At 42.0% G+C, this 21,017-nt stretch overlaps 2 protein-coding genes across 2 annotated transcripts in view; one reads left to right on the forward strand and one right to left on the reverse strand.

Annotated features, from left to right (window-relative positions):
• Positions 1 to 9,193: 9,193 nt before the first annotated feature.
• hsf5 (heat shock transcription factor family member 5) lies at positions 9,194 to 12,710 on the reverse strand. The gene is made up of 5 exons (XM_064979276.1): positions 12,164 to 12,710; positions 11,703 to 12,023; positions 11,483 to 11,580; positions 10,900 to 11,337; positions 9,194 to 9,328 (listed from the first exon to the last, which is right to left on the reverse strand). The coding sequence occupies exons 1-5, from the start codon at positions 12,708 to 12,710 to the stop codon at positions 9,194 to 9,196; spliced, it is 1,539 nt and encodes a 512-aa protein (XP_064835348.1).
• A 5,126-nt stretch (positions 12,711 to 17,836) lies between these two features.
• supt4h1 (SPT4 homolog, DSIF elongation factor subunit) overlaps positions 17,837 to 21,017 on the forward strand; it is a 7,570-nt gene continuing 4,389 nt past the window's right edge. The window contains exon 1 of the mRNA XM_064982421.1: positions 17,837 to 17,929. Coding sequence (XP_064838493.1) covers positions 17,927 to 17,929 — 3 coding nt within the window. The 5' untranslated portion in view covers positions 17,837 to 17,926. The remainder of the gene's footprint in view (positions 17,930 to 21,017) is intronic.

A 21,017-nucleotide genomic window follows, 5' to 3' on the forward strand; every position in this document is an offset into this window, starting at 1 on the left:
GTTGAAGATATCCCTCTAGTGGTCTAGTGGTGTGGGGTCTGTGCTTTGGCAAAGTGGGTGGGGTTATATCCTGCCTGTTTGGACCTGTCCGGGGGTATCATCGGATGGGGCCACAGTGTCTCCTGACCCCTCCTGTCTCAGCCTCCAGTATTTATGCTGCAGTAGTTTATGTGTTGGGGGGCTAGGGTCAGTCTGTTATATCTGGAGTACTTCTCCTGTCTTATCCGGTGTCCTGTGTGAATTTAAGTATGCTCTCTCTAATCCTCTCTTTCGGAGGACCAGAGCCCTAGGACCATGCCTCAGGACTACCTGGCATGATGACTCCTTGCTGTCCCCAGTCCACCTGGCCGTGCTGCTGCTCCAGTTTCAACTGTTCTGCCTGCGGCTATGGAACCCTGACCTGTTCACCAGAAGTGCTACCTGTCCCAGACCTGCTGTTTTCAACGCTCTAGAGACAGCAGGAGTGGTAGAGATACTCTTAATGATCGGCTATGAAAAGCCAACTGACATTTACTCCAAAGTGCTGACTTGCTGCACCCTCGACAACTACTGTGATTATTATTATTTTACCATGCTGGTCATTTATGAACATTTGAACATCTTGGCCATGTTCTGTTATAATCTCCACCCGGCACAGCCAGAAGAGGACTGGCCACCCCTCATAGCCTGGTTCCTCTCTAGGTTTCTTCCTAGGTTTTGGCCTTTCTAGGGAGTTTTTCCTAGCCACCGTGCTTCTACACCTGCATTGCTTGCTGTTTGGGGTTTTAAGCTGGGTTTCTGTACAGCACTTTGAGATATCAGCTGAAGTAAGAAGGGCTATATAAATAAATTTGATTTGATTTGATACTGTGTCCACATACTTTTGTCTTGGATTTACATACAGAATAATACAAAATGCCCCGAGACCAGTTTGGAATAGTACTCTGCACTGCAACAAAGACACAGGATCGCACAGGGTGAGGCTGAAACGGAACCCTATGGCCTATACAGTGCACTACTTTCCTATTCCTATATAGTGCATCACTTTTGACAAGCGCCCTGGTCAAAAGTAGTGCACTATATAAAGAATAGTGTGCAATTTCGGACACAGCATAATACTGCCTCTGTGCAGACAATCCGTGTGGGTAAAGCATAAGAAACTAACTCAACTGACTCAACTGTAACTCCACCAACATTTGAGTGCTTACAGAGGACCACAAAGATGTGAATTAGAAGTGAACACATGTTGATTCAATAAGAGGTGGTGTACCCCAGGCCTAGACCAGAGTACCTCATGTGGCCCCAGCAGAGCCGGCAAAACGGCATCAACATCATCACAGACTACACTCAGAGTGGAGTTGGGATTTGTGTTCACCTGAAGGAAAAATAAACAGGGATCTTATCGTTGCTGGATTAGAACTGTCATCGTCCCCAGGTAAGTAAACTGAGCTGAGTGAACAACAGCAGTCAGAAGCCTAACGATCACTTCACACCTTCAGGGAAATACTGTAATGTCAGCCATTACTTCCACAACCCTGATCAACCTTGTCACCTGGTGTAGAACAGAGACCCAGAATGCAGCACAAATGGCACCCAATTTGCTATATACTTAACTGTCCTACTTTTGACCAGTGTCCTTTGGGCCCTGATCAAACGTTGTGGACAATATGGAGAATAGGATGCCTTTTGGGATGCACTCTCAGTAAAACAGGAATCTAGAAACTACTTTCTTACAAAAATAAAAGTGTCACACTGTAATGCACTCCTCCTTCCAGGTCAAGGCCAACGTTATCGCTCAGATCTAATGTGACATGTCACAGAAACACACAGTGTTATAAGGAAAGAAAGGCCTCGTTGCCTCAATGTAAATGAATGATTCCTCTGATCTTCTCAGCAGCACTGCTATGGAAACACAGCTCTAAAAATACATGTTATCCAGAATCAACGTCACACATACACTCTTAGGGGAAAAAAAGGTGCTATCTAGAACACTAAAGGGTCCTTTGGGTGTCCTCATAGGAGAACCCTTTCAATAACACTTTTTGGTTCGAAGTAGAACCCTTTTGGGTTCCATGTAGAACCCATTCTTCAGAAGGTTTCTACCTGGAAACAAAAATGGTTTCTGAAAGGGTTCTCCTACGAGGACAGCCGAAGGACCCTTTAGGGTTTTTGAAAGGGTTCTCCTACGGGGACAGCCGAAGAACCCTTTAGGGTTTCTGAAAGGGTTCTCCTACGGGGACAGCCGAAGAACCCTTTAGGGTTTCTGAAAGGGTTCTCCTACGGGGACAGCCGAAGAACCCTTTAGGGTTTCTGAAAGGGTTCTCCTACGGGGACAGCCGAAGAACCCTTTTGGAACCATATTTTCTAAGAGTATACACACATTCGGATGCAAGCGTGTACACACACACACACACACACACACACACACACTAAAGCAAATGTAGATGAGCATATATTTCTTATAAAATCCACTGTACTCCTCTTCACCACCATGTCTACTATTGGACATTCCCCCAATGGAAAAGGCCATGTACTCTCTTATCAATTAAGGCTGTCTGCAGCATCTGGTTATCCATTCAAAATGCCTCCTGCACCTGGTGAGTGAGGACAGACAAGACCCTACAGTACCTCATCAGTCCTCCCTTTCTTCTCCGATCGGGAAATAAATTGACTGAGCCTTGCTTTAGTTCCCCAACAACACGAATACATTTAAGAATCAAAATGAGAATGAGAAAACTACACACCACAGAATGGGAAATCTACACACCACAGAGTGAGAAAACTGGGAAAACTAAACACCACAGAGTGGGAAAACTACGCACCACAGAGTGTGAAAACTACGCACCACAGAGTGGGAAACTACGCACCACAGAGTGTGAAAACTACGCACCACAGAGTGTGAAAACTACGCACCACAGAGTGTGAAAACTACGCACCACAGAGTGTGAAAACTACGCACCACAGAGTGTGAAAACTACGCACCACAGAGTGGGAAACTACACACCACAGAGTGGAAAAACAGAGTGGAAAAACTACGCACCACAGAGTGAGAAAACTACGCACCACAGAGTGAGTGGAAAACTACGCACCACAGAGTGGGAAAACTACGCACCACAGAGTGGGAAAACTACGCACCACAGAGTGGGAAAACTACGCACCACAGAGTGGGAAAACTACGCACCACAGAGTGGGAAAACTACGCACCACAGAGTGGGAAAACTACACACCACAGAGTGAGAAAACTACGCACCACAGAGTGAGAAAACTACGCACCACAGAGTGGGAAAACTACGCACCACCGAGTGGGAAAACTACGCACCACCGAGTGGGAAAACTACGCACCACCGAGTGGGAAAACTACGCACCACAGAGTGGGAAAACTACACACCACAGAGTGGGAAAACTACACACCACAGAGTGGGAAAACTACGCACCACAGAGTGAGGGGCCTGGCTTGCAGAATAGTTGGAGAGGGAAGATTTACAGTAAAAATTACAGCAAAGACCACATGTATTCCTATGGTTTTGGCATGTCCATTCTGCCCAGTAAGGGCATGAGTAAATGATACATATATGGTTTTTAAATGCAGCTTTTGATCTCGACTATTGAACATGCATGGAATGCATTGTTTGATGTTTAATCCCCATGTTCAGTATGAAATATTAAAATGGGGAGTTTTTCCAGCAACTTCAGAACTTGGCTGGCTCTAATAATTTAGGGAACTAGAAATCTATCAGCTTGATAAAATGTTTGGGTGGAGAAGTCGGCACTCTCACCCCTTAATCAGTAGGGTATCGACAGGCAGGATGAAAAACAATAAAAATAGAAATATGTATTGTATGTCAACATTATTGTTCCGGAAGAATGTTGATATTCTGTCATCACACAAAACAGCATAACAACAAGTAATAACAAAGGCAGCTTCCACTATAGCGACAGCATTATAGGTCTAGCAGATCAATAACTTATTACATTATAGTGACTGAGATCGACAAGATTACAAAAAAAAAGCTGGCCTGAGATTGAACCCTGTTTGTCTTATGGGGGTTCTTTGGTGGTTTGGGAGTGTTAACTTCAGTTTGCCAAGGTGAACGTGCCAAAGTCAAGCGAGCCAGGGTGGAAAACATGGTTAAAACAAGTCATAACCATCAGCTCAAACGGGGGCATGATGCCCGTGGTGCTCTCGATGCGAATCAGATTCAGTAACGACGTCAATGGAACGCAGACTGTGGGGGATTAGAAGGACGTTGGATTGGCATAGTCAACCAATCTGATCTAACTAAGTGGATATAAGTCAAATCCAGCATGATTTATGTATTGTAACAGGCACACAATGTGGTTACTTAAGTCTGATTTGGATATACACTACGTACCCAAAAGTGTGTGGACACCCCTTCAAATTAGTTGATTCGGCTATCTCAGCCACACCCGTTGCTGACAGGTGTATAAAATCAAGCACACAGCCATGCAATCTCTATAGACAAACATTTGCACCAGAATGGCCTGTACTGAAGAGCTCAGTGACTTTAAACTTGGCACCATCATAGGATGCCACCTTTTCAAAAAATCTGTTCTGCAAATTTCTGCCCAGCTAGAGCTTCTTCGGTCAACTGTAAGTGCTGTTATTGTGAAGTGGAAACGTCCAGGAGCAATAACGGCTCAGCCATGAAGTGGTAGGCCACACAAGATCACAGAACGAGACAGCTGAAGTGCGTAAAAATCTTCTGTCCCGGGTTGCAACACACAATACCGGGTTCCAAACCGCCTATGGAAGCAACATCAGCACGAGAACTGTTTGTCAAAGCTTCATGAAATGGGTTTCATGGCATTGCAGCCGCACACAAGCCTAAGATCACCATGCGCAACGCCAAGAGCCGGCTGGAGTGGTGTAAAGCCCACCGCTTTTGGACTCTGGTGCAGTGGAAACGTGTTCTCTGGAGTGATGAATCACGCTTCATTGTCTGGCAGTCCGACGGACAAATCTGGGTTTGGCGGATACCAGGAGAATGCTACCGTCTGGTTTGCTTAATATAAAGAAATTTTAATTATTTATACTTTTACTTTTGATATTTTAAGTATAAAAAGTAAATGTAATTGCTCAAATATACTTAAGTACATTTAAAAACAGATCCTTTTATTCAAGTAGTATTTTACTGGGTGACTTTTACTTTCACTTGAGTAATTTTCTATCTTTGCTTTTACTGAAGTATGACAATCTGGTTATTTTTCCACCACTGCGATTCTGTGCTTCCAGCCTTGTGGCAACAGTTTGGGCAAGGTCCTTTCCTGTTTCCGCATGACAAAGCGAGGTCCATACTGAAATGGTTTGTTGAGATCGGTGTGGAAAAACTTGACTGCCCTGCACATAGCCCTGATCTCAACCCCATTGAACACCTTTGGGATGAATTGGAACGCTGTATGCGAGCCAGGCCTAATCGCCCAACATCAGTGCCCGACCTCACTAAAGCTCTTGTGGCTGAAGTCCCCAAAGCAATGTTTCAAAATCTAGTGGAAAGTCTTCCCAGAAGTGGAGGCTGTTGAAGCAGCAAAAGGGAGACCAACACCATTTTAATGCCCATGATTTAGGAATGAGATGTTCCAACAAACATTTTAATGGCCATATAGTGTATTGATTGTTTTTCCTGCATAACATTTAGAAGTTGTCCCTTTTCAGGTTTAGAATAAGTGACTGCAAAATGCTAACTCCCGTTCTTATAAACTGGTAGCATAGTGGTGATGATAGTCATTTTAAATGGAATGCTGTTGATTGGTGATGATGACATGAACATACTGTATATTGGGGTTGACATCCATCCAAGATTTATACACAGATTTTTACTTCAAAATAGTATTAAATAAGCATCTTTCCCATGGCATTTCCATTCACCACTTTACAGCATCTATACCAGACACAGTCCAATGGCCTACCAGACCTATAACACAACATACTGTATCTCAACGGACTGAATCAATGTGACATAACTGATTAAAGATGAATGGGGTATTTTAGGCCAATAACCACACTTTGGAAAATGTATTACCATTGAAAGCCAAACTAGAAAAGGTAGCCAGTATGCACTTGACTTGAATTGCACTGCATATGATCTGGTGGACCTGGGAACCTTTATGACGTGACACGTACCTGCATGAGCTTCCCCTCTGCAGAGCCGGCGCTCCCTCCGACAAACAGCCCTTCCAGAGTGATGGGCTTCCCCGTTGGCTCGGGTCTCAGCAGTGTCACCTTGATGACAGCCCTGATGGCCGAGCGCTCCGTCTCGACGGCCGCCGCCAGCTCCAGGCCCGTCTGGCCAAACACCACCTGCAGGGCCGCCATGAGCAGCCACGGCCAGAGCCCGGCCAGTCGCCGCTGGAGAACGATCATTGGATCGGCTGTAGCGGCGGGCTCCGGGTGTACATCGTGGACTTCAAAAGCTGGTAACCACCAATGTTGATTCAGGACAAGAAATATATGGCCCAGCGCTGGTCCTCTACTTTATGGGTTAGAAATGGTAGAAACCCGTGAAAACGACTCGAAATATAGGGTTTTATCCAAAGTGTTAAGGCTCACGGACTGCCATGTTGTCTTGTGATTTTGTAATGAATTCTTATCCAGCTTTGAACGTTTGTTCCAGGTAAAAACAGTTATTAAACACGCCAAGTAAAGTGGTCTTCATATTCACTCATAAGAAAAAATCTGAACGTTTGCTTCTAAATTATGGAAATGCTAACCAACAAATAAATATAACATACTTAGCCTAATAAAAAGAGATTTAGATAATGTGTGTTAACCGGTATCACTAACAGGAGAGGCCAAACATTGCATGCACAAGTTCGACAACATCAAATCAATAATTGGAATTGCGTCGCTTATAGTTGAATAGACTTTACATTTAGTTCACCGTTCACATACAGCACGAGCTCCTTACATGAGATAAACAGCGGCCCGGTCCTCGTTTTCAACGTGCTTGTTAAAGTTATCATAGACAGATCGGTTCAGTCCGGGCACACGGCGGCTCTTGTAATCTTCAACCACTGGCAAGATTTCAATAAACATTTTGCAACAATGTTTGAACTTTAATTCGTGCCCAACCCATTATAGACATTCTACAGTTTTGCCTGATTTAAAACCAATGTGTATCCAATGTACCGCTATTCCATTTCCAGAGCAAGAAAAAAAAGTCAAATCTGGCAGAGGGGCTCCAGATGCAACAAGTTGTCAAATACCTAAAAAGCAAATCCCCCACTCTTTACGCTGGATAGGATATTGTGACGATATCCCCACCCAGGGGTTTCAGAAACCAAGAGGAACAAAGTCAGGTTGATGTTGGTTGATATGACGGATTCCACGATGAAAGGCGACAATACAGTAAACGACGAAAATGCAATAGTAACTTTCATAGGCTCCGTAGCGACAATCGTTTGACAAAAATGCCACTGTAAAGTTGACAACGGAGATTTCCGGACTCTTGAAAAGTTTAACTAATCCAATGGAATCGTTGCATTAGTTACTTAACACGTAACTAGTTAATTAATTAGGAGTATACATCTCGTGTCGTTTCTGCAGCCAAAATGATGTCTATCGCCCACTAAAGCTGCTACGCATCTAAAACCTGTTCGCTCCTTGGCAGCCTCCAAAAAAGTATTTTCCCCGAGTTCCACGTCTGAAAGTTGTAACAATTCTGAAAATAGATCCTTCCCGCTGCTGCTTAAACAAATATAATATAAACGTCAGTAGTAAAATAGAGGTACTGAAAATAAAGGTTTAACAAATGTATAATCGCTTAAACGCGAGTCGTTAAAACACTAATATTGGTCATACACAAAAGTTTCAAAAAGACACGAGTGTACATTTACTAAGTCCTGAAGCATGCCTCGTCGAGTCTCCCTCCCCTGGGATCTCATCGACTGTGTCTGTCTACCTGCTGACTGCCTGTCACCGAGGGTGGAGCTGCTCTTCCAACACAGACGACACCGGGCGCCCTCCAGCTGACAACACTGGTAACAGCCTGGCGTCACTTTTTCATCTCCTTTAACAATAGATAAAAGATCCCGGAATGGACCCTTTATCAGTAGACTGTAGCCCACTTTTGAGGCCTCCATACAAACAACAACAACATGCAAGAAATGAAACGCAAAGAACCTCTGAATTATATCACATTTTAATCATAATAATCTTTTAACATTATAAACCAATTATATCATGTCCAGAAATTATTTTTAAAATAATTAACGGTTAAAACAGACAAACTTTTTGGTGTCAAACTAAAACAAATTAGGAATAAACATTAAAAGGTACTTGTTCTTTAACTTAAAAATGACAAATAAATCTTGGTATGCATTAATTAATTCCAAGATTAAGCATTCAGAATAAAACTGTCATATGCCAATTAAAATGCTGTAAAGGTTATCATATAAATAAGAATAAATTAGAACAGGGCTGAACTATGTACAATGTCCAATATGTGTACTATCAGGAAAATATATATTTCTTTATCAGTGACATACAAGTAACATAGGTAAACGTATTTCAACAAGAAGCTACACAAATTCAGACTTGAGCATGAGTAGCAAAACTGAAAACTTGGGACATCCTGGTCCGACCATGGTCAACATTCTTGCGTGCATGCCACTTCAACCAACAAGTTCAGATCTAAAAGATGAAATTAAAATGTGTACATTAATTTTGTCATGATCCCCCTGATCTATTCCTCACCGTTGACATGACTGTGTATTGTTTTATTAAAACAGAGTGGCTGCGAATCAGACTTCTCTGGACCCTTCTTCCCAACAGCTAAAGGTCCCAACAGCGTCTGCGCATGTGCACGATTCTCTATCTTACGCACAGGATACTCTAGCGAATGGTGAAGCTCATTTAATTAAGTTAGATCAAAGCTAAAGCATTGTCTGCAAGATCACAACGATAGTATTCTAACAACATAAAACAGAACTGAATATAATAGCATAGTACGATTGACAATGAGAAATGTGAACGGGGGGTGCCACAAAAACCGGCACGTGAAATGGATGTAAAGAAACGCATGCATTGAACTTGATACGAATCTTCATCTCCGGGGGATCGGGAGATCCTCTGCCTATTTTCTATTTACCAAGTCCCATCAAGATATAGAATCTCTTTTACAAGGGACTCCTGGCCAAGATAGCAGCAGCAAGGATTATGCAGAAGTTTAAGTGGATAGTTGTCTTACCAGGAGATTTAGTTTGCTGTCTGGTGCTTGTTCTCCAGGCCGAGGCTGCAGACAGTAACATCATGTAGAACACTGAGGACGTCTGAGTCCAGCACCTGGATCTCCTTCACCTTGGTGATGTACTCTGATGCTTCCTCAGGGCACTGGGGAAATCACAGCATGATCCATCTCCTATTATACAACAGAGTTCATCAGGACCGCCGATGACCATCCATACCATACCTGTTTAATAATTAAGTTGATTACTAAGTCATACGGACTGAGTAGTTTTGCTTTCTCTTTCCACTCAGTTATAAATACGCTGGTTTTGTAAATTGTATATCCTCACTGTAAATCAGTCTATACTCTATAGTTGTATGTTTGCTGTATTTATATTGTATAATTATGTATGTTGACTTTGTGTACATTTCTCTATCGATACATGTCTATTTCTGGCAGCACCTTTTCAAATTCCAGGTATGTGTAAATGTACTTGGCAAATAAAAGTGATTCTGATTCTGATAGACATAGCCTCCATGTGACAGGTTTTTACAAAACTAAGCTAGCTTACCTTCTGATAGGCATCCAGACACAGGTTTTTACAAAACTAAGCTAGCTTACCTTCTGATAGGCATCCAGACACAGGTTTTTACAGAACTAAGTTAGCTTACCTTCTGATAGGCATCCAGACACAGGTTTTTACAGAACTAAGCTAGCTTACCTTCTGATAGGCATCCAGACACAGGTTTTTACAAAACTAAGCTAGCTTACCTTCTGATAGGCATCCAGACACAGGTTTTTACAAAACTAAGCTAGCTTACCTTCTGATAGGCATCCAGACACAGGTTTTTACAGAACTAAGCTAGCTTACCTTCTGATAGGCATCCAGACACAGGTTTTTACAAAACTAAGTTAGCTTACCTTCTGATAGGCATCCACAAACACAGGTTTTTACAAAACTAAGCTAGCTTACCTTCTGATAGGCATCCAGACACAGGTTTTTACAGAACTAAGCTAGCTTACCTTCTGATAGGCATCCAGACACAGGTTTTTACAAAACTAAGTTAGCTTACCTTCTGATAGGCATCCACAGACACAGGTTTTTACAAAACTAAGCTAGCTTACCTTCTGATAGGCATCCACAGACACAGGTTTTTACAAAACTAAGCTAGCTTACCTTCTGATAGGCATCCAGACACAGGTTTTTACAAAACTAAGCTAGCTTACCTTCTGATAGGCATCCACAAACACAGGTTTTTACAAAACTAAGATAGCTTACCTTCTGATAGGCATCCAGACACAGGTTTTTACAAAACTAAGTTAGCTTACCTTCTGATAGGCATCCACAAACACAGGTTTTTACAAAACTAAGCTAGCTTACCTTCTGATAGGCATCCAGACACAGGTTTTTACAAAACTAAGCTAGCTTACCTTCTGATAGGCATCCAGACACAGGTTTTTACAAAACTAAGCTAGCTTACCTTCTGATAGGCATCCAGACACAGGTTTTTACAAAACTAAGCTAGCTTACCTTCTGATAGGCATCCAGACACAGGTTTTTACAAAACTAAGCTAGCTTACCTTCTGATAGGCATCCAGACACAGGTTTTTACAAAACTAAGATAGCTTACCTTCTGATAGGCATCCACAAACACAGGTTTTTACAAAACTAAGCTAGCTTACCTTCTGATAGGCATCCACAAACACAGGTTTTTACAAAACTAAGCTAGCTTACCTTCTGATAGGCATCCACAGACACAGGTTTGTCCTCCCTCTTCACTGCCTGCTCAGCCTTGGGACCACCGACAGTGATGGCTATTCCCTGAGGAGGAACGTTCCCTGGGACTGCTATAATGATGGGCCCGCGTGAAGTCACTGGGCTGGAGTTAAAAGAGGAGTCAAGCTGGGAGGAGACAGTGACTGTATGAGGGGAGCTGTGGATGGTGGTGATGGGCTGGGGCCCTGATGATGTAGAGGTGGACAGGACCGGCTGCTGGCGCTCTGGGGTCTCCACTTTGACCATGCGTATTTTGGGGGAATTGTGGTGCAACTCGTCCACTAGCTGGAAGACTGTGTCCAGGTTGACATCGCTCTTCTTGGTCTCCTGGGTTTCACTGCTCTGCCAGTCCTGGTTTTGATTGCCAGGATACAGAAAGCCCACAGGACAGTTTGGCTAGAAATGGGATTCAAAATATAAATTTCAAGCATGAAATGTTGACTCATATTCTCCGCATATTTTCACCCATATGAATTCTAGATCCCACTGGAAAGATTCGCAGACATGCTGCTTCATGGGTAGTAGTTAGATTCCCACCTACCTGGTAATAGCTGTAATGGGAGTATGAGGGAGTTGTCTGGTGGGCACTATGGCAGTCCGAGTTCATTGAGCCTGGGGGGCAGCATTGGCACACTGATGCTGAAAAAAACAAACACAATCAAGAAGTATATAAATAAACTTCTATGACTGTTTATGAGGAAATCACAGTGTTTCTCTATTCATCTAATGGGTGCTTCCATGGTATGGTTTATTATAGTTACCAGGGGAATAGAATCCAGGTCGGTACTGAGCATGGTGAGGGATCAAGCTGTTTGCCAGGCTTTGTGAACCCTGCTGGATGTGCACAGTAGTCGGACTGGACTGCACAGTGCAGGAAGTGTCTGAAGGGAACCGGTGGATGACAGATATGGGGATTCCCTTGTCTGTGTAGAAGGTGGTGGGGGAGGGGGCATCCCCATGACCCATGATCCAGCCGCGGGGTGGGATAGGGGTCCGATCATAGTCCTTCATGGGCTGGGTTCTGCTTTGGTGGTACTGTTGGTAAGGAGATGGTCGTTTTACCTGACCAACAAACATGGAACCTGTGGAAACATTGAATGACAGCAATATCATGAGTATCATGGCTGAGAAGTTATGGCACACAAGTTATGGCACAAAAAATTATGTTATTTGAGTAATTTGCTATTAAAATACAGTTGCAACTCATTTTGGTTTAAAATACAAAGTACAGGTATGATTGACAATTTGAGTGTACCTCTTTTATCTACTTTAACTCTCTCCTCACCACCATCACCATTTGCCATGAGTCGGTGAAAACGATTTGCTGGGGGCCGGCAGTTCACTTCTAGGCCAGCTTCCATCTTCGCCTTGTTTTTGCTTGTCAGCCTCTTAAGATTCACCAGCAGTTCGGGATGATCTTGTTTGAAGTTCGGGTTGTGGAAGTGGTGTTTTATCCCATCCATCGGAGATGAGACATCATTCTTCTCCGAGGCCCCGGGGCCATGGACCACCTTCCTGAACCCATAAAGATTCAGCTGGCGGTTGAAGCTTGTAAAGTTGGTTGTTTTGAAAAAGTCAGTGGTGTCAAACGTTTGTTTCTGGGGTGACAGCAGCTCTGATTCAAATAGCTGCTGGTCGATTATCAAACCCTCACCACAGGGATCCCAACGTATCGATCGATTTTTGGGGTTATTCACCAAACGCCACAATTTCGCTGGGAAATTGTTGGGATTGATGGGGATGGTGAGGCGTTCCTCTTCGAGCTCCATATTTTCGCCTGTTTGAGAAACAAAACAAAAAAATACAAAAATCAGTGACAACTTATCAAGTGTATATTAATATCTAATTAAATAAGCTATCTAAATAGTTTTTTTTTGTTCTCGATTCAATTGGCAAACTGCTAGCTAACATCGTTAGCTTAGTAACGTTACTTGTAGCTAACGTTAGCTTGCTCCTCGTTCGTTATCAAACTAGCTTAAACGGTTATCAAGTACTTTAAGGCAAGTCAACGGAAATAACGGAAGTTTAATAAACTACAATGTATATAGCTAAATATTCATAATGTGATTATTTTCTGTAAATGTGTGTAATTATATGTAGTCTTGTTTAACACACAATAGCTTTGATCAATCTCCCTCAGAACCGTTGAAAATATTCCGGAACAGTTGATTTAGAATCCGTTCAAATTCCACGAAAAAAAACCGTTCCAACATCCTCGAGCGCGATGATGAATCAAAGACGAAGCTCGCGCTATGGACGTTCACGAGTTTTTCCGAGTTGAGGAAAAAAAGGGTCCGTTTTTATAACACATTCAGAATCAGATTCAGTGTATTTGTAGAGACACCATTACTACAGTTGAATTACGATTTAATATATTGGCACCCTTGTACTTTACGCAGGTTAGCGGTTTTTTTTTCCGTCATGAATCTTGTTTTTGGAGGCAGCTCTCGCAGAGCTGTCACTGATTTTAAACCTAAGGTGAATAATAATAATTCACTCCCAGAAATACAAATAATAATAATAAAATTAATAAAATAAGAATAAATCAATTATAATACAAAATAAATAATCCACCCTCAGAAATAAAAATCATGAAACTTCTGTCAATTGTTGAAAGCCTATGTTTCCACTGGGCAGCCAGGCCCACCCAATCAGATTGAGTAACAACAACAAAAAAACAGTACTTTAACACTGTACTTGACTTGGACAGGAGCTCACCGGAACTGAGTACCTGCACCTCAAAAAATGTCGGCATGAGTTCCTCCACCTGTAGAATATTATCTCAAAAGTATTGAGGAGGTGCCTGCACCTATAAATATAAACAGTACCAGCACCTATTTTAGTCCAAGTCAAGCACTGGCCTAAACATGCTTACACCATGAGATAGAATTCATAGCAGTAGGAGGGGGTAGGTGCCTGGGCTTCACGTTTATTATCTCAATTATTTTCGCCACCCCCCAGTTATTTATTTATTTAGAAACTGGAGATAATAATTTAAATTGCATGTGTTCCTTTCCAAATTGCGTTGTTATTTACTGCAAGGTTGTAAATCCCACTGTATGTCAGTCCTGATTAGCCAATGGGCTTTCATGATTTTTGTAACAACAAAATCCCGCCTCGCTGTTTTGAAAGCAGGTGGAGGGATTCGTTTGCTGCTTGTTTCTTCGGTTGTTATAGCTGGCCAGGACGATTTTTGCCGAACCTTTGGGTGCATGTGTTTGTTGGGGCTGCTGTGCTGTACATTGTAGCGGCAGCAACGGGCTTTGAGGATTAAGGCTATTGCAACAATTAAAAGGTATCAAAATTAGGAACCATGCCAAAGTCAAAGAGGAACAAAAAAAAAGTACGGACAAAGAGCACCAGGCAGGCTTCCAGACGCGGCTTTTGGGAAGGAAGACTACCATGGCAGCGTCAAGAAACGCAAAGTAAAAGTAGTAGTGGAAAATGATGGACACACCTGGAACAAGGAGTCCTACATTCTGATGAAAGTGTAATTCCAGGTTTAGGGTCGATGAAGAGATGGCTGGAAGCAGGGGCGATTTTAGCATGTAAATCTTGGTGGGGAAACAACAAAATAAAGGGGGACGCATGCCAGCAAAGCCACTACACAACACTAAACAATACATTAATTGCACTATAACGGTGCCCACAAACTGTTAGGGCCCACATAAAGTTATCACAACAGCAGAGTGCCAACATCTTACCACTGCTACACCATGTTATCAGCAGAGCCTTGTCTGGCAGCGAAACATTTCATTCAGCCTCATTTACTGCCTTTAAAAAAAACATAGTTGATATGGCTGACTTGCTGAAACAATTGAGGTTTCTAATGACAATTGAGATGTACAAACTATGGCATGTGGGGACAACAAGCAGATAAGAGGCCGTCTGTAATTTAGATTGAGACATTAATGAGCGAGCTCGGACGGACGTAACGTTAGTCAATATAACTATTTGTTTAGCACTTTTGAAATGTACAGCGACAGAATTCAAAACATGGGCTGTTCTTACAGTGTTCTCCCTGTACACCAAATCAAAACCGTAGGATAAATAAACAGAGGGCATATAAGCAGGCAATGAAAGCTCTCACAATATTCTATGATTACATTTTCCTAAAACAGGCTATAGGCTTCACATGCACCACCAAGTCAGAACAGTAGGCGAAATTAAGAGGGGTAAATAGACCAAATTATTTATGAAGAGGCACGTGGGCTACTAACAGCTTACGACACGACACACACTTAGTATTACTTTCTTCGCCACAGTGTACACATCTCCCTGGCATATTATATTATTAATGCAACATCATACAAAACATTTTTTGGACTCACCTTGTTGCGCTGTGCTCACTTGAACAGGAAGGTGGCGCAGCGGTCCTTTGTGGGCAAATTTTATCATCAACATCTGGCATTCTCTGGATTTATGGTGCTTTCAAAACAACTGGAGGCCGGATTTACAATTCCGAGTTGGATGACCGTTCAAAATGTATTTTCCCAGTCGAGAGCTCGTCTATTCCCGACTTCCCATTTGTCTTGAATTCACTGGAGTCAAGTTTTTTGCAGTTCCGAGTTAACAGTTGTTATGGGCGCGTCACAAGTCATGCTTCATTGACAGCATGGCCAATGTTGACTGTTTATCGTTTTAAATTTGGAAAAAGAGTCCCTTAATCCCAGATGTGGGACCACACAGCCACTGTCACTGATTTCTTTCAAACCACCTGTTGAATTTGTGATTTCCAACTTGTTATGTAATGTTTATGTCCAATGGTCGAGGAGCACCGATACGTTTTATATATAATTTCTCTTCATTATTTCTCTTCATATGACATGGATTGAAAAGGATTTGCCAGTAGATTGTCGACTTGATTCATGATGATGACTGTTAGCTAAGATTGTGAAAAGTATGATGTTGACATGATCAGTCCAATCAAAGCTTCTGTACATATCACGTGATTTGATGGCCTTTTATCTGTGGCCAATGACCTTGAGCCTTCTTGGATGGAAACTTCTAATGTAATTAGATGTAACCCCTAATATAACCCCAAAGGCCTAGAATTTTCGAGGTCTCCTCTTAGACTTGGAGGTGACGTAGTGTCCCCATGAGTGACAGAACACTGAGCCAATCACAGTGCAATGCTCCATATTTTCTGCTGGCTTTCTCTACCACCACAGAAAACACTGAGCTAGGTTTTAACACCTGCATTTTAGAGCTGCCTTTCTCAAGAAAACAAAAAAGAGACCATGTTTGTATGCAGCTTTATGATATATATTCAATGATACTCAATGATATATATATATTATCATATATATATATTATATATTATTTTTTACATTGTTTGCAAACTGATATGTGTCACGTATTAATGCCAAAATAACATGCAAAACAGGCAAGCCCCAAGCCCCACACCTGCTCTGAATGACGGGTCGACTCTGGCTGGAAGTAGGTTATGTGTTTTCTGATGAAGCCAGGAGTAATGAGGAGGATTGATGTCAAGTACGAACAGAATGAGCCAAGTACGAAGTACGAAGTGAATGAGTATTAATTACCTGAGGGGGCAGGTGTGGTGAAGATCTCGGAGCTCAAGCCTTTCGCACCGATGGTCAAGATAAAGAGGATTCTGGGCCAGTAGGAGTGACGTTTTTGGGGGGGAGAAAGTGCACCCCTGCCTTTAAGCTGACCCCATATGTGGTGGTTGCGTGATGCGGTACTGCCCCCACTATCCGGGACATGTGGTCAACCTATTTCATCGCGGATAATTGGGTGATATTTGATTGAGAAGTTGCTAAATGATATCACAACCATTATTCACCCACTCAAAAAAAGACACAAAAGATAGTCGTCAACCAAATATCTATCACTGCACTTTCAACCATTTTCAAAGCCACAGCAAAGTTCAAATGGGAATAGAATGTCAGATATTTTGTTTATTGATACAACAGAGTCATGTGCTTAATGTTATTGCAGAACCAAAATGATCTGGATTGCAGTTGGCGAATTACATTAAAAGTAGGCCTACAATTGTGGTGTAAAGTGATTAATGCTGTTCGACATTCTGCACAGATGATTAAAGCAGTTGTGAAGATCTCCACAGACCTGCGGCGACCTATGCATGCTATCTTGAACATGCACCCTTTATATGATTACCTAAGAATAAATATATAGTTACAGTAAACTCAAAATGTGGCCATGGATGTGTTGCTCATTTTAAGGTTGAATGTTACATTACATTTGTAAGATATCCTTAACATTAGGCTATTTAGGCATTACAAAATATTGAATATTGAATATTATAATATTTAATTGTGCTTTGTTGACAACAGCAACCATATATCAACATTTAAAAGGAGCAATTGGCTTTATCCCATTATATAACTTGTATTTTAGGTTGAGTTGGATACCTGAATCCAACAATATCAACTTGCAGACAAGTTCATAGGCTATTTAGTGTTTTACACAAGTAATCTTAAATTGTGTTTGGTTGACAATGTCACCAAAAATCAATTTTTTAAGGTTTATCCTCTGCTTTGATAGTTCCATCCACCACGGACTTACATTAGCTAGGCTAGGGGTTAGGGTTAAGTTTAGGAGTTAGGTTAGTGTTAGGGGAAGGGTTAGCTAACATGCTAAGTAGTTGCAAAGTAGCTAAAAAGTTGTAGGTAGTTAAAAAGTTGGTAATTAGCTAAAATGCTAAAGTTGTCCTTGATGAGATTCTAACTCGCAACCTTTGGGTTGCTAAACGTCTGCGTTATATGTCTACCCATCCAACCCGACCAATCACCCTACTTTAGTTTTTGCCTTAAGTAACCATCTGTCTTATGTAACCATACCAAACGTATATCATACTCATTTGAGAGTTCCGGATTTACTTTTACTATGTTACATATAGTCTATGAGACCAGGCTGCTATATTAGGGGCGTGAAAGGAAGGCCCGGAAACCGTTCAAGACTCCAGGCACCCAAGCCATAGACTGTTCTCTCTACTCGCATGGTAAGCGATACCGGTCCATACAGTCTTTCACTAACAGGCTCCTGAACAGCTTCTATCCCCAAGACATAAGAATGCAAAATAGCTAACGGAATAGCTAACTAAATAGCTAACTGAATAGCTAACTAAATAGCTAACTGAGTAGCTAACTAAATAGCTAACTGAGTAGCTAACTAAATAGCTAACTGAATAGCTAACTAAATAGCTAACTGAATAGCTAACTAAATAGCTAACTGAATAGCTAACTAAATAGTTAACTGAATAGCTAACAAAATGGCTACACAGACTACCAGAGTGGACCCTTGTATTTTATTTATTGCTCCCTGGGTGCCTATGACATCGATTAAGGCAACCTGCCACATCTCTCTGATTCAGAGGAGTTGAGTTAAATGCGGAAGACACATTTCAGGATGAATGCGTTCTGCAACTGACTAGGTATATCCTCTTCATCATCTGCTCACACACACATAATATGCATTTCACAGGAGGTTGGTGGCACCTTAAAAGGCTTGTGATAATAATGCTCTGGTCTGGGCGTTATTATGTGCCATTCTCCCCTGTAATGGATATACATTTATACTGACTCTATGCACACCCACTCACAATCATTATACAGTGGGGCAAAAAAGTATTTAGTCAGCCACCAATTGTGCAAGTTCTCCCACATAAAAAAAGATGAGAGGCCTGTAATTTATCATAGGCACACTTCAACTATGACAGACAAAATGAGAAAAGAAATCCAGAAAATCACATTGTAGGATTTTTAATGAATTTATTTGCAAATTATGGTGGAAAATAAGGATTTGGTCACCTACAAACAAGCAAGATTTCTGGCTCTCACAGACCTGTAACTTCTTCTTTAAGAGGCTGTCAAAGGACAACAGAAACAAAATTGTAGACCTGCACCAGGCTGGGAAGACTGATTCTGCAATAGGTAAGCAGCTTGGTTGGAAGAAATCAACTGTGGGAGCAATTATTGGAAGACATACAAGACCACTGATAATCTCCCTCGATCTGGGGCTCCACGCAAGATCTCACCCCGTGGGGTCAAAATGATCACAAGAACGGTGAGCAACAATCACAGAACCACACCTAGTGAATGACCTGCAGAGAGCTGGGACCAGGGGGTGGAAACATCATGCTTTGGGGCTATTTTTCTGCAAAGGGACCGAGACGACTGATCCGTGTAAAGGAAAGAATGAATGGGGCCATGTATCGTGAGATTTTGAGTGAAAAACTCCTTCCATCAGCAAGGGCATTGAAGATGAAACGTGGCTGGGTCTTTCAGCATGACAATGATACCAAACACACCGCCCGGGCAACGAAGGAGTGGCTTCGTAAGAAGCATTTCAAGGTCCTGGAGTGGCCTAGCCAGTCTCCAGATCTCAACCCCATAGAAAATCTTTGGAGGGAGTTGAAAGTCCGTGTTGCCCAGCAACAGCCCCAAAACATCACTGCTCTAGAGGAGATATGCATGGAGGAATGGGCCAAAATTTCCAGCAACAGTGTGTGAAAACCTTCTGAAGACTTACAGAAAACGTTTGACCTCTGTCATTGTTATATAACAAAGTCATATAACAAAGTATTGAGATAAACTTTTGTTATTGACTAAATACTTATTTTCCAAAATCATTTGCAAATAAATTCATTAAAAATCCTACAATGTGATTTTCTGGATTTACCTCTATCACTACAGTATCCCTGTCACCTAACCCCTATACATATCTACCTCTATCACTCCAGTATCCCTGTCACCTTACCCCTATACATATCTACCTCTATCACGCCACTGTCCCTGCACATTGTAAATATGGTACTGCAACTGACTGACCCTGTTTACAAAACATTAAGAGCGTTTGGTCTTTCCATGACATAGACTGACCAATGATCCCTTATGGATGTCACTTGTTAAATCCACTTCAATCAGTGTAGATTAAGGGGAGGAGACAGGTTAAAGATATTACTGAGACATAGATTGAATGGTCAGGAACGGGAATATAGCGGAAGTGGATGCAGAGTTCGAATTAAGTAGCGTGTCGAAAACATTTGTTGAAGACTGAATCAAAACACTGGAACAATGTCACGTTCGTCATACAGAGGAGACCAAGGCACAGCGTGATATGGATACATCCTTCCTGTAATAAAGAAAGACCACTAAACAAAACGATTGTGCCGCTATATAAACCCAGTGCTGACAGGCAACTACACATAGACAATAACCCACAAAACCAAAATGGAAAAATGGCAACCTAAATAGGATCTCCAATCAGAGACAACAGCTGCCTCTGATTGGGAACCAATTCAGTCCACCATAGACCTACATTACCTATACATACAAAAAACCCATAGTTATACAAAATCCCTAGACTGGACAAAAGCACACATACCCACCCTCGCCACACCCTGACCTGACCAAAATACCACATAAAACATAGATAACTAAGGTCAGGGCGTGACAAACAAAAAGGAAATTGGAGTGGAGGATACGTGTGTAAATGATAATGAATAGCTTCTTGTTGGGATGCATATTTGGGAAACCCGTATTGATATGTCAAATGGCGAAGTATGCTCTTGAAGAAGTGGATTCTGTCAAGAGTGATCCAGGAGTGGTCTTATTTCGACAAATTGTATTTCTGAAGAACAGAGGAAGATTGTGCTTCTACACCTGCATTGCTTGCTGTTTGGGGTTTTAGGCTGGGTTTCTGTACAGCACTTTGAGATATCAGCTGATGTACGAAGGCCTTTATAAATACATTTGATTTGATTGCAGTGGGCCTCAAAAGAATCGGAACAACAGAAGTGTTGTGTTTTGAACTTCGGTATAGAGCACCCTTCAAAGGAGATGTTCAGGTTGAATACCTGAAGAGAATTCCCAGTGTGGTTGGTGCCCGGCGTCTGACCCGCTGGGTGAATGGAGAAAACAAAGAAAGTCTATCGGTCCTGTTGTTGTTGTTTTTTTTTTGATAAAGAACAAATAACTACAGTACGCATGTGAAGCTTGGTTATTGGAAGATACGCCATAAGAGCTTTCAGCCCCAAACCACTAAGAATCGTAAAGGATTTGGCCATGTTTCAAGAGTGTGTAGACGAA

This window comes from Oncorhynchus masou, chromosome 12 (assembly GCF_036934945.1).
Source record: "Oncorhynchus masou masou isolate Uvic2021 chromosome 12, UVic_Omas_1.1, whole genome shotgun sequence".
Lineage (NCBI taxonomy): Eukaryota > Metazoa > Chordata > Actinopteri > Salmoniformes > Salmonidae > Oncorhynchus > Oncorhynchus masou.